General features: G+C 54.3%; 2 protein-coding genes across 4 annotated transcripts in view; both read left to right on the forward strand.

Moving 5' to 3' along the window:
* The first annotated feature begins 288 nt into the window (after positions 1-288).
* On the forward strand, positions 289-5943 carry AMBP (alpha-1-microglobulin/bikunin precursor). The gene is made up of 10 exons (XM_055793674.1): positions 289-487; positions 1141-1283; positions 1562-1638; positions 2163-2276; positions 2767-2868; positions 3386-3423; positions 4080-4158; positions 4250-4417; positions 4600-4776; positions 5791-5943. The coding sequence occupies exons 1-10, from the start codon at positions 380-382 to the stop codon at positions 5820-5822; spliced, it is 1038 nt and encodes a 345-aa protein (XP_055649649.1). The 5' UTR covers positions 289-379; the 3' UTR covers positions 5823-5943.
* Positions 5944-7042: 1099 nt separating this feature from the next.
* RABL6 (RAB, member RAS oncogene family like 6) overlaps positions 7043-13858 on the forward strand; it is a 58689-nt gene continuing 51873 nt past the window's right edge. For 2 of the 3 annotated variants that reach the window (XM_055804098.1, XM_055804107.1), the window contains exon 1: positions 7043-7608. In XM_055804098.1, coding sequence (XP_055660073.1) covers positions 7479-7608 — 130 coding nt within the window. In that variant the 5' untranslated portion in view covers positions 7043-7478. Of the gene's footprint in view, positions 7609-10994; positions 11132-13858 lie in introns of all 3 variants that reach the window. The other variant, XM_055804116.1, reaches the window with a different exon arrangement.

Genomic DNA, 13858 nt, shown 5'->3' on the forward strand with positions numbered 1-13858 from the left:
GGCAGCATCAGGGCGTTTTGCAGGATGCCAGGGCAGGAACATGAATCCTAAGGTAGAATAAAGGAGACTGGCAGGTCCTGGCCCCCTGTCTGGTGGTGTAGGAGCGATCATGGCGGCAGGATGCTCCCCTCCCCTCCTGCACCCCACACCAGCTCTCCACAAATCCCCACCACCACCGAGGCCAGCGGCGATCCCGGGGGCCACATGGCCAGGGCATGCGGTGCCACCAGCTGCTCCACCCCCGGCAGCCCCCCCCCAGCCCGGCCGGCCCCGCTGGCCGCAGTCTGAAGGTCACACTGCTGCGCAGTGGGGACAGCGCAGAGTCCGGGATCCCACTGTTGTGCTGGGGCTCAGCGGCACTCTGAAACCACCAGCCACCATGTTTTGGGGTCTCCTTTCCCTCCTCCTCTTTGCCGTGGCCAACGGGACCCCCGTCGGGGACCAGGATGAAGATATCCAAGTGCAGGAGAATTTTGAGGCTGAGCGGGTAATGGTGGCTTGTGGTGCCTTAATTCTGAGGGCAGAAGGGATGGGGGAAAGGTTTATTTCATTTTCCTCCAGAAAGAAGGGCGATATTACCTATGCCCACGTCAGGCTGTGTGGGACAGGCGCTGTCAGTGTGGCCCTCCCTGGGTGCTGGTCAGGGGGTGCCAGCCTGCCAGCACCAGCCTTCAGGGTGGTCTCACCCCGGCAAACACCCAGGCAGGGCAGCTGGAGCCTGAGTGGCCATGGTAGAAGGACCCTGTGAGATGTCTCTGCCCAAACTAAGAGGTGCAGGCAGGGCCTGCAGGCAGCCCCAGTGCACAGGATTTGTGCAGGATGCAGGTTGCCTGGGAGATCTCCCTGCCAGGCTCTGCACAGCCCTGCACGTGTGCCTGCCTCTGGGCTCCAACCAGGACACACAGGGAGGTGCCAGCCTGATGCCTCCAGCCCTGCCTGGTGGTCAGGGAACCCAGGAAAATCCTGTTCAATGCTGATCTGCTTCCCAAATCCTGCGGCAGCTCTGGCCTCAGCACCCTGCACCATCACCACCTCGTTTCTCTCTGGGCCATGATTTTTTCAGCTCTACAGAAAATCAGGAGATGTCCCACGTTGGTGGAGAGGGCTTGTGGTGAAGACATCACTTTCTTCTCCCTGCAGATGTATGGCAAGTGGTATGATATCGCCATCGGCACGACCTGCCAATGGATGAAGAACTACAAGGAGAAGTTCAGCATGGGCATGCTGGTGTTGGGCCCCGGCTCCAGTGACAACCAGATCAGCACTGCCAGCACCAGGCTGCGGTACGGGGCACTGCTGTGGGTGCTTGACCCTCCCCCAAAGCCACCTCCCCCAGGGGTGCTCTGTCTCCCAAGGCTTGGGACAAGACATGGGTGTTGTTTGCTCTCGTTGGCCTCAAAGCCATGAGGAAGAGCTGGATTGGGCTCAAATACCCAATACCTTGGGCAGGGGGATTTTGGAGGTCCTGTGCCATGGCCTTGGTGCCCCAGACATGATTTTCATGCAATAACCAGGAAGAACGATCACTTGGAGCAGCTGATTGTTTTCCTCCTCCCTCCAGGCAAGGTGACTGCACGCACATCTCAGGAGAGTACCAGAAAACAAACACCCCTGGCAAATACACCTACTATAACCCCAGTAAGTTGGGCTCGCTGCCGACCTGCTTGGCCCCGAGAGGTGCAGCCATGGTGGGGTGATGGGAACCAGCACCAGGCACAGCTGGTGGCTGGTGGAGGGGTTCAGGAGAGCAGGACTCAGAAGCCACTCCACAGTTTGGGCTATTTCCAGCCAAAGTATGGAATGAATTTGGGAGAAAGGGGCTGTTTCAGCCCTGTCTCTGCATAGGCACAGGACTATGAGGTGTTCCAACAGATCCCTCCTGTCCCCAAGGTCCCAAGTTGGGGCAGGGTCCCACCAGCCACATTTCAGGAGCATTCGTGTATCTCAGTTGTCCAAACCCTTTGATTTCCAATCCTCTTGACTAAGAAAAGGCTGGTGAGCCTAAAGGGAGTCAGGGTTGTATCAGAATCTGCTTCCCAAAAATCAGCTGTTTTCTTGAATTAGCTGCCTGATTTCAGCCCCCAGCTCTGGGGCTGTCTTACACTGCCCCATTTCTCCCTGAGGGGCAGGAATGATGTCTCCTGTGTCTCTGTCTCACCCAGAATGGGATGTGTCTATCCAGTCTTACGTGCTCCGTACCAACTACGAAGAATATGCTGTCATTCTGATGAAGAAGAAAAGTAGCTTTGGCCCGAGCACCACCCTGAAGCTGTATGGTATGTCTGGCTATGGCATGTGGGGGCAAGCAGGCTCTAGGGTGGGCTAATGCAGGTCGGAAACACCACCCAAGGATCTCTCAGGTCCCTTGGCCTTGAGGGACCTGATTGTAGCTTTGGAACTGCTTCCCTGGACCAGCTCATCTTCAGCACTGGAGAGGCTGAGTCTAATGGCTCAGCTTAGGGCCACATCACACAATGAATGGCTAAACCAGCCTGTTGTTTGGGATGAAGGTGGCAATATCTGCTTGGAAGAGACCCAGGCCCTGAAGTGGCAGGAGATGCTCTTTCATGATTGAGAAACATTAAAACCACTTTGTCCAAGCCCTTGGTCAAGGCTGGTCGAGAATAACGGAGGAGAGGCTGGGAAGGACCAAGAAGCTGGTACTGCCTGCAGCTGCCTGAGCTCTGCAGTTGGGGGGTGGTTGGGGGGGGCTGTGTGAAGGCCCCCTTCCACTGCAGTCCCGCTCACAGCCTGTTCCCTTGCAAGGGAGAAGTCCAGAGCTGCGGGACGATATCATTGAGGCTTTCCAGCAGCTGGCTCTGGAGATGGGCATCCCTGCGGACTCCATATTCATCCTGGCCAACAGAGGTAACTCACCATGAGGCATTTGTGTCTCCTGCTGCTGAGGAGATGGGGGGACAGTCAGGATGAAGGGATGGAAGATGAGGGCTTTGGTAGGATGGGATAGGAAGGAGAGAAGGCCATGTATCAGTCAGGCTTCCACCAGTTTCCAGTCAGTGGGTCCTTGCTGGGCTGTCAGGTCAATGCAGTCACAAGACTGTGCTGGGAAAAGGGTGCAGGACACCCAGGGACACTCACGACTGCTCCCTGTTGTTCGGTGCTCCCAGGACCCGAGGAGCTCCTTGCTCAGCCTGGGGTTCAGAAGATGCTAGCATGCTGCAGGTGGGTTTGGGAGTTGTAGGGGGATGCTTCTGTGAGTGGGAGGTGGAAAGCAGCAAAAGGGGAAGAATGTTGGGGTGAAAATGGGAGGGCATCCCCTTCCCTGGGGTCCTGTGTGTGCATGGTACAGGACCACGGTGAGATGAGTTTGTCAGGACGCCTCCCCTCTCACGCTGCTGATCTTCTCTCCTGTCCTCTGGGCCAGGTGAATGTGTTCCTCAGGAGACTGCAACTGCCCCCCAGGTAAGCTGTCCAGCTGGGACCTCCTGAAATGGATCAAGGCTGGGCACATCCCCTCCAAGCCAAACCCACCGGAGACCTGGTGTCTGGGGCCAGGCTCCACGGGCAGGGCATGTTTTTGGACAGTGGCTGCAGCAACCACCCTGGGAGGTGCTCTTTCACCTCTGCTGAAGGGCTTTGCCTGCAAAGATGAGGGCACAGGCAGGTGCAGGCTTCCAGGCGAGGGTTCTGGGGGCCAGGTGGGCACTAGGGCTCATTTGCAAGTGGAAGGCAATGGCCTTTCCTATTCTGTCTTTTTTTTTTTCATGGGTTAGAAGTCGCTGCATGTGGAGCCTGGTGTCTCCTTGCCTGCTTGTGAGTGTCCCAGCCAGCCTGTAGATGCCCTCTCCAGGGATGGAGAAGCAGCTTAGCACCCCACTGGGGCTTCAGCTACCATCACTCAGCACAGGGTTGAGTTTAGAAAGATTTTCAAGAGGGAGTGGGACTTTCATAGGAGAAACAACCTAGGGGATTCGAGAGCAGAGACACATTCCCAGCACAGGGCATGATGGGGGCACACCCTGACATCCTGGGGGCGGAGGGGGTCCAGGGGCAAGTGGGGGGCAGCAGGTCCCACAGGCAGGGGTTAATGCCAGCTCTGTGCTTCCTTCCCCATGCAGAGGGCACGGAGAGCGGTTCTGCCCCCCGAGGAGGGCTCGGCTGCGGGACCCCTGCCCCCTTACATCGGCAATAAGGAAGGTATGTCCCCTAAGGGAGGGGGGCTGCATCAAGCGTCCCCCTGCCCCGCATCCCATTTGCCTGTGACAGCCCATGCTGTGCTCATCTGCAGACTCGTGCCGGCTGAGCCAGGACCCCGGGCCCTGCAGCGGGATGATCTCCCGCTTCTTCTACAACTCTTCCTCCATGGCCTGTGAAACCTTCCTCTATGGAGGCTGTCTGGGCAACGGCAACAATTTCTACTCGGAGAAGGAGTGCCTGCAGGCGTGCCGGACGGAGGGTGAGCGGGGTGACTGAGAGACATCCCGGCAGGGCGAGGGTGTGGGAGACACCTTTGCTGAGCCATGGGGGGGGGGGGGGGGGGATCTGAGAGTGGCCTCGAACCCCACATGTCTGGCATCCATGTGGGAAGTGTGGGGGACCCTGACCCCCTGCCCTCAGAGCAGCCCCCTGTCCCCGCAGCTGCCTGCAGGCTGCCCATTGTCCCCGGTCCCTGCCAGAAGCTGGTGACGCGCTGGGCTTTTGATGCGGCTCAGGGCAAGTGCATCACGTTCAGCTACGGAGGCTGCAAGGGCAACGGGAACCAGTTCTACTCGGAGAAGGAGTGCAAGGAGTACTGTGGGGCTCCTCCGCTGGCAGGTACCCCCACCCTGACCACCCTGCACCACGGTGTGCCAGGGGAGCCGGGGCAGCAGCCTGTACCACCTCCTGTCCTGCTCAGGGCTGGGGCTGGATGGGCTGGGGCTGCCCACGGTGGGGACAGGGCTGTCCTGGATCTAGGGTGGGTCTTGGGATGGGGCTGTCCTGAGTCTGGATGGGTCCAGGATGGGTCTGGAAGGGTTTTGTGCTGTGCCTGGGTCTGGGACTCCAATGGACTGAGGAATATGGTCATTAATCTGCAGGCAGGATCACACAGCGGGGCTGTAGACGTACTGAAGCCACGGCTGAACTTCATAACAGTCTCGATAAAAGGGGGAATGGCCTTGAGCAGGCTGGGGTGCAGGGGGGAGCAGTGGAGGCCACAGCCCCCAGGCAGGGGATGCCAGTAAGGGAAGAGTGGCTGAAAGATTTGGGGATGTGAAGGGACCCTGACACTAAATAAGGACCAAAGTGGGGTCCCCACTGGGCTGGTACCCTCCGTGCAACACCTGTCAGACCCTCCAGCTCTAGTCAGTGCAGGGGGTTCCGTACTGAACCTCCTTGGGAGACACAATGGGCACCGCTCAGCCCTCGGGTGAACGGACAAGCAGGTTTTCAGGAGCGTGGCAGGGGAAATCTTCCCACGGAGAGGGGGGTGCTCAGGGGTCTTCAGCCACAGCCAGCCCGGGTGAGCCTGTTCCCAGCAGGGCGGGAGCTGGGGTCTTACTGGGAACCCACCAATGGGAGATGGGTCCAGTGTAACACATCTTAGGGCAGAGCCCATCTTTTATTATCCCTGTCACCAATATAAAGCACATTAATGCCATCGTGGTGAGTGGTGGGACACAAAGTGACATCCCGGGACAGCATGAGTGTGCATGGAGGGTCTAGACAGCTTACCCCTGCTCACTGACAGCAGGGACAAAGTGGGAAGCAGCAACCATCGCCGTCTGGCCGAGGGGCAAGGCAGGGGTCTGTGGGTCTGTCCGTCACCCTGCACCTCTCCACTTGCAGAGGACGAGGAGTTCCTGCACCTGTCAAACTGACGTGGGTGGAGGACAAACTGCCATCACCTGGCACCGGGGTCCCACGGGACAGATGCCTCCAGTATCTGTCCATCCCACAGGAGATGCCTCCAGCAGTAAATGTTCCTCATGCGCCCAGTGAGCCTAGTGTCTGTCTTTGAACTGATGGGGAGCCAAGGAAGGGGGGTCCAGGAGGGGCAGGGGATGCTATGGGGTCCTCTCTGGCCTCCCGTGTGGGGTGTCCCCTGCTTTGTGGGGCTGCTGGGTGCTTCCCACTGAGCCTCTGAGCCCCTTCCTCAGCTGCCCCCTGCCCGCATGGCACTGGGGTGCCAACTGGGGCACTGATGGGCTCCGGGCATCCCACTGGGTGGGATTCAGCTCCCCATTTCCCATGGGATGATGATGGGCAGCCAGCCAGGAGCTGGCAGGGGGGGAAAATGGGTGCCTGCTCCTCCCATGGCTGTCATGGTGGGAGCAGGGACACCTTGTCATGGGCTGGGACAGGGATCACGGGGAGGGGTGGTGGTCATGAGGGGTTTACAGCAGGGATTGGGGGGTGCCAGAGGGGGCCTTGAGGGGTCACAGGAGAGAATTACAGGGTTGGGAGAGTCACAGAGGAAAACAGTGTTGTCCCAGGAGGGGGTTATGGGGGGCACAGGGGGCCATAGGGGGTCCCAGGAGGGAACTAGAAGTTTGTTTGGTTGTTCGGGGTTTTTCTTTGTGGGGGGTGTGATGCTGGGGTGGCCTCAGGAGCGGATTATAGCTGTTATGGGTGTCACGGGGCAGGTATGGAGGTCCCAGGAGGGGGTTACAGGGATCGCAGGGGGCTGTAGGGGTCCCAGGAGGGAGAACAGAAGTTTGTTTGTTTTTCTGGGGTGTGTGTGTGGGGTGTGAGTGGTGTCCCAGGGATGCTGGGGTGGCCTCAGGGGCGGATTATAGCTGTTACGGGTGTCACAGGGCAGCTATGGAGGTCCCAGGAGGGGCTCGCAGGGTTTATGGGGGGCACGGATCGGGGGGCTGCGGCGCTCGCAGGAGGGGGCTGCGGGGGAGCCGGGGGGCTGCGGCGGTGCCAGGAGGGGGTCACATGAAGGGCTTAGGGGTGCCTGGGCAGGGTGAGGTTACAGCTGGCCTTGCGGAGGGGTGTCACGGGGGTGCCGGGGGTCGCGCTCACGGCGTGCCCGGGCTCCGCAAGCCAGCCGGGCTCCGCAGGCCCCTGCCGGCCGCCGTAGCGGCGCCGCGCGCGCCCCGTCCCCGGCGGGGAGGCGGAAGAGGCAAGATGGCGGCGGCGGCGGGAGCCCCGTGCTACCTCCGCTCCCCGCGCCCGGCCCCGAGCGGCGGTGCCCGGCGGCTCTGAGCCGCCGCACCGGCCCCACCGACCCCTTCCTCCCGCGCCGGCCCCAGCCCCGGGCCATGCCCGGCTAGCGCCCCCTCCCCGGCACACGGCGGGGCCCCGGCTGAGCCCCCTCCCCGCCGCGCCGGGCCGGGCCGGGCCCGCACGCCTTCGCCCTGCCGAGCCCGGGGGGCCCCGCCTGGCCGTGCCGGCTCTGCTCCAGCCCTCATTTACCCGCTCCCCGAGCCGCAGCCCCCCGTATGCCCCCCCCGGGGCCGGCCTGCCCCTGAGCCCCGGAGCAGCAGCCCTTTTCCCGGCGGCGGTGGCGCAGGTGTGGGCCCGGAAAGATGTTCTCAGCCCTGAAGAAACTGGTGGGCTCGGACCAGACTCCGGTCAGAGACAGGAATATCCCTGCGGGGCTGCAGTCCATGAACCAGGCTCTGCAGAGGAGGTTTGCCAAGGGAGTCCAGTATAACAGTGAGTTGGAGCCCAGGCTGGGGGGGGGGGGGGGGGGGCTGGGGGCTTGGTGGGGGGGGGGGCAGGCGGCATCGGGCAGGCTCGTCCGATGCCCCACAGCGTGCCCAGGGACCCCGGGGGGGCTGGGGACCGCTTTCGTCGTGCATGGTGGTGGTTTTGACAGCCTTCACCCAAAGCCAAGTTTGCAATGAAATGGAAGAACTTGCGGGAGCGTGGGAGGAAGGGATGGGAAACTTTTCTCTTTCTGTGCGGGACTTGGGAACCTGTAGTGCAGCAGTGTCCCCAGTCAGCAGATGGCCTGAACGGCTGCCTGCTTTCCGCTGACCGTGGCACAAGAGAAAGTTCCTTGTAAATCAATTTTTGTCAGTTAAAGCATCAAGAGACTAACTCCCTTGGGTGTGTGGGTGACCTTCCCTGCAGGCCAGGATAATGGTATTTATAATTAAGCCCTAGTGGTTATATGATAAGGGTCTATTGAAAAGCTCTCCGCTGCCAGGCTTTAATAAAAGGTGAGTGATGTATGCCTTTATGTGCCCTTGGTACATAATTTCATTCTGACTATCTTTTCTGCGGCTGATGCATTTACTCTTCTCAGGGAATGTTTTCAGAATTTTTTTCTTTTCAGTGTTGAGGCGTAGGGTTGCATTTTTCCTTTGAAGCTCAGTAAAGGTTATTTCTAATACAGTGTTTCAGGAGGGCACTGCAAGTATGTGAAATACATCCCAAAGTGACAATTCTGAGACAGTAGTTAGTGTCATCTGCGCTGAAAATAGAGATGGTACCAGAGAGCGCTGCAAGTATCAGCTCATCTGCGTGGATCCAGGCAGGCACTGAAGTCAGATTGCAGAAGGCAGAGAGATTGGCAGTTGTGAAAGAGACTGATTTGTAAACGTGGCACTGAATAATTTCTGGAAAGGCACATGTGTTGGAGGAATAGAGCTCATGTTGGATCTTAATCTGAAACAGAATGTGAAGGAAGAGGTTAGCGTTTGGGGGTTTGTGGGATTTTTTGCTTTGTTTAATATTATCACTATTGACTGTGCTTTTGGACTGATATGTTTTGAAGATCTCTGCTTCACTTGGGAGAGCATTTGGTGCCTTTATCCATAGCACAGCTGTTAGATAGGCCAGTAGTGCTTAATTTAGAAAATCAGTATCTTAGCTAACAGTCATGAATGTGAACAGAAGCGCAGTGTTATTGTTAAGAGACTTGATTTCCAGTGAAAGACGGGGTGTGAGGATGCAACTACTGTGCCTTGGAATACAGCACCGCATCATTAAACATGGACTCTGGAGATCTGCTAGTTAAAGATTTGATCTGTGCAGAGGCATTGTGCAGCCCACAGACCAGAACACATCCGTGTGCTTCACTGGGACAGGTTTGAGATCAGGTAGCTAACAACAGCTTGTGAATTATGTAAGAGAAAGGAGTTGACTTTTCAGACAGTGAACGTTTGCGCTGCAGACAGTACGGATCAGCTGCATCCTGCTGGCACAGCAGTCGGCAGGGCCAACTCTTTGTTAGATGTTGACTAACTGCATTGTCGATGAACCTGCACGGATGTGTACCTGCTTGCCGTTAATACAGTAAGGCCAAAAATGCCCGCCGCTGCGCTACCAGTAGCGTTGCTGCTTCTTGTCTCCTGACTGAAAGCCTCGGGAAAGCTTTTTTGTTTTGTGCTCTGTCTTACCAAGATTTGTGTTCTAGTTACTGCTTTCATATCTGGAATAAAACTGCAGCTTTCTGTCACTGCCTTAAGGGAAGCTTTCCAATCTCCATAGTAACTCTTCCCAGGATCTCTGTTATATAATATTTATAGGAGATACGGGCAGGCTTATGAAAGGGCTTCGAAGTACCCTACCTAGCCACGGCGCTGGATAGATGGGGTAGGTCCCAGCACGGTGCGGTGGTCTCTGTTGAAGGTGGTCTGTGAAGGAATGGTATTGCAAGGGCTGTTGCTTAGGAAGGGCAGAGCTGCAAATCTTGCGCATTGCCAATGCTCCTTTCTTAGCACATACATGATGCTCAGCAGCGGAGTGCAAAATGTGTTTTGTAGCCACCGTTAACCCATACAGATCTTTAAAACTCTTCAATTTCCCTGGAATTGCCTAAACCTGAACCAAAGGGTGCTGTGATGACAGGTTTTACAGAAAAGTTTCCTTGCTTTCATAGACCATTACTGATCTTGAACTGAAGCCTGTTTCCTTCCCAGAAATATATGTAGTGTGTTGAGAATGCCTTAGGTTGCTTGCTGACAAAGTGGGCAGCAAATGGCTTGAACGGTCACCAGTGCTGAAACAGCAAAGCAGTACCTCCAAGAATTCCCCTCAGTCCCTCTTCTTACAACTTTTCTGCTTAAAATGTGCCTTAAAAGACAAAACAATTAATATTGTGTATCCTTTTGGTAAGCATTATAGTCCTTACTTCTTTTGTGTTGTTTTAGAGTGGTAGTTCCACACTCGGATTGTAGTTTTATCAAGGATTTTCATTAAGCACTACTCCCAAAAGAAAAGCTTCCCCTCTTCCTGCTGCTTCCTGCTTTCTCTTGTTTTCTCCTGTGCCTGGCAGTTGTTTGTGCAACATGTGGCAAACCTGCTTGGACTGCTGTCTGGCCTGTTTCCCCCAGGAGGTGTGCTTGGGGTTATCTGCAGATCAGATATGCTTCTTGTGGTAAGGGAACCAACTTAAAGCATTTGAATTGCAGCCTTGTAGTCACAGTCACAAAGACTTGGTGAGGGCAAGGTTGTGACCCTCCATATGGGGATTATTAGCAGAGGAGTTTGGGGTTCTTTGCCATGGGGTCTGAGATCCTTAGTTGCTGCAGTTTCCTGGAGGAAAATGGGCAGAGCTGGGAATTCCTGATTTCTAGTTCTGAGTTGGTTTGAGACCTGCTCTCTCGGCCTGTATCTTCAGTTCTTTGCTTCCATTTCCCCATCTGGAGAAAGGAAATCCCTCTATTTTTCCTGATGCAGTGACAATATGAATAGATTGATTTGCTTAGCTTTTTTCCTCACATCTCGATCTGTTCCTCATCCCTCCTCTTTTTTTCCCCCGGATAATTCTCCTGTCTTTGCTACAAACCTATGGCTGTTTGCAGTAAGTACTGATTTAACTTAAAATCAAAATAAGGCAGCAATTGTTACTGTCCCATAGGTAACAGTACTAACCTCACCTGTAATTACTCTTCCTCTTTCCACATTCAGGCACAGCCCAGGCCTGTGATGGACTGGCCTGGCTGTACCCTGAAGCTCACTCAGCTCTTCCTGTCTTGCAGATGTGCAATACTCCAGCCAAAGTCTCAAATACAGATTTTGTTTTGCTAAAAATGATTTACATCACCTGCCATCTTCCTGATCTGTTTTTAAAGATTTTTTTCTTTCTTCAGGTAAAAAGTCAGTGAAAACTCATGCACTATGTAGGAGGAAAGAGACCCTAACGTGGAGAGTACCGAAGCTGGAAAGGGCTTTTGGACCTTGTCAAACGGAGTGTGTGGTGCCACAGGCACCCTACGTTGATCTAAATGTGAGCTGCTCAGGGGTGAGGGTGATCTCCTTGTCACTCCAGTCATGCCTCCTGTGAGCTGCTCCTACTGCTCATGCAGCTGGGCACTTGAGCTAGAGAAGAAAACTGAAAATGAATAATTGTGGGGTTAGTTTTCAGCCAGTCAGTTCCTGGTGCAACTCTGTGTGTAGCTGCATAAATAACACTGTTGGCACTAGGAGAGTGCTGGGGGAGGTAGGATTGCCCCTTCTGGGGAGAGCTTACAGTCAAGTCACCTGGGAGTGATCCTGAAAATACAACTTGAGAGCAGCCTAACTGTTTAAGGAAGGGTCACTTTGTCCCTTAGAACTCACTGGTTTATGCTGCACTTCATGAGGGAATATGAATTTTAAAATGGCTCTTTAAGGTCGGCAGTGAGAGCATTTAGAAAGGCTTGGGTTTTAAAATGAGGGCAAATGGAATGTCATTTTGCCTATGCCATGGACTTGCTGCATTAATTTAGAAGAATTAAAGGAATTCTCCATTGATTGTTTCACCATCAGTAAGTAGGAAACAGAATCACACACAGGATGACAGGAAATGCAGGAAATTGTTTGTTGTCTCCGCAGAGATGCTCTGGGACCTGTAAGTGAAGTCAGCCTATAAATAAATACCATGTTCATTTTTGCCTTTATTATCCTTTTGATATTTCAGTAAGTAACTTTGTAAAAGAACAAACAGCAGTACCTCTCGGTGTACAACAACAAAGGCATAGTTAACTGCAGTAGAAAATTTCACAGGACAAAACTCCTCCACAGACTTTGTATATGTATTACCTTAAAGTTTACTTTTTAAACTTTTCTCTGAAATGCCTGCAATAGCTCCTGAGCTGCAACAGAAGGCAACCTTTGGTCTCAGATTTTTTTGCCCAAACGATGATGCACAGCCTAATGCTAATCACCTGAATCTGCCATTAGATGTCTCAGAGTGGTCCATTTTCTAGGGGATTCAAAATACAAGCATAAGAAGTCTGTTCAAGTCAGCTTACATTTCCCAGTAGCCTTGTGGTTACCACTTGAAACAAAGATGGTATTTTAAAAAAAAAATATGCCATAATGTAACAGAAAATTTAGAAAACAACATGTACGGTTTTCAAAAAGAACAAGGTAACATTAAGGTTGACTGGAAAATTCATGATGTTAATTGCTACAGAAGTTCCTGTGCCAGGTTGTGTACAGTTTATGATATTTTGGACGCTTTCTTTCCTGGGGAGGGTTTGAATGAGTTTCTCTGTTGACTGACTTCCCTTGCTGTGGGTATGAGCACGTGTGTGCACAGGCACATGGTGGTAGATCAGCTGAGGGACCTCAGCAGCTGGCTGTGAGGCCATCAGTGGAAGTGGAGCTGTTGTGTCTTTACCCAAGACTGCAGTTTCTGAGAATGCCTTTGCAGAGTGCCATCGCTACACCTGCATCTAAAAGCAGCTAAGGGCAGGGTCCTGTCGTAGAGACTGTCCCTCTGACACGTGAAGGACCCACAGAAATTCAGTTTCTCTTGATTTTGTTACACTGTGATTTATGTCCCCCCAAAGGGCATGCTTGTTTCGGTTCAATTTAGCTTGTCTCTAATGCATGTAAGATAGACAGATTTTAATTTAATTTGAATCAAACTGTGGCCGTCAATAGAGGCAGTTTGGTGAATTTATTGGGGGAAGTTTAAGGTAGACCCTTGTGAGTGTAAAGTGTTTTGCCCCTTGTCCATGCCAAGGATTGCCTCCTCACCAGAGACCATCTGGGCTGTGAGCGGGAGAAGCTGAAGAGCAATACACAGTCTTGTTCTGCTTTCCCTGGAAAAGAGGATGCTGCTTCAGTGCAAAAAAGCTTGGGATGGCTGAGAGCAGTGACAGCTTAACTCTGCAGTGATGTTCACCAGAAGCTGCCGCTTAGCTCTCCCAACACCATCCCAGAAGAATGGTTTCAGCAGTGCCGGGGCTGAGAGTCACACCCGTGTGGATGTAAGGAGCAGCACCACTGAACGCAGGATCCAGCCTCATCGGCTCAGCTGAGAACTGATCCTTAAGCTTTCAGTGGGTTGCTGGGTCTAGGAAGTGAGTAGGAGGCTCAGGGGGGACCTTCTGGCGCTCTGCAGCTCCCTGACAGGGGCTGTAGGCAGGGGGGGTCCGTCTCTTCCCCCAGGTAACAAGCGACAGGACAAGAGGGAACAGCCTCAAGTTGCACCAGGGGAGGTTTAGATTGGGCATGAAAAATTTCTTCATTGAAAGATCCAGTCAAGCACTGGACCAGGCTGTCCAGGGAAGTGGTGGAGTCACCATCCCTGGAGGTGTTTAAAAGATGTGTAGGTGTGGTGCTTAGAGGCATGGTTTAGTGGTGGGTTTGGCAGTGCATAGTGGGTTTGCCTGGCAAGGTTTTAGTAGATGGGGGATACAGGGATGGCTTCTGTAAGAAGATGCCAGAACTCCCCTCATGTCTGATGGAGCCAATGCCGGCTGGCTCCAAGATGGACCCACTGCTGGCCAAGGCCGAGCTCATCAGCAGCAGTGGCAGCACCTCTGGGGTAGCATATTAAGAAGGGGGGAAAGAAAAATCTGCACCAGCGGGAGAGAGGAGTGAGACTGTGAGAGCAACAACCCTGCAAACACCCAGGAGGAGGCAGGAGGGGCTCCAGGCACTGGAGCAGAGATTCCCTGGCAGCCCATGGGGAAGCCCACAGCAAGGCAGGCTGTCCCCTTCAGCCCATGGAGCCACCCGC

The sequence above is a fragment of the Falco peregrinus genome, chromosome 1, assembly GCF_023634155.1.
Source record: "Falco peregrinus isolate bFalPer1 chromosome 1, bFalPer1.pri, whole genome shotgun sequence".
Classification (NCBI taxonomy): Eukaryota; Metazoa; Chordata; class Aves; order Falconiformes; family Falconidae; genus Falco; species Falco peregrinus.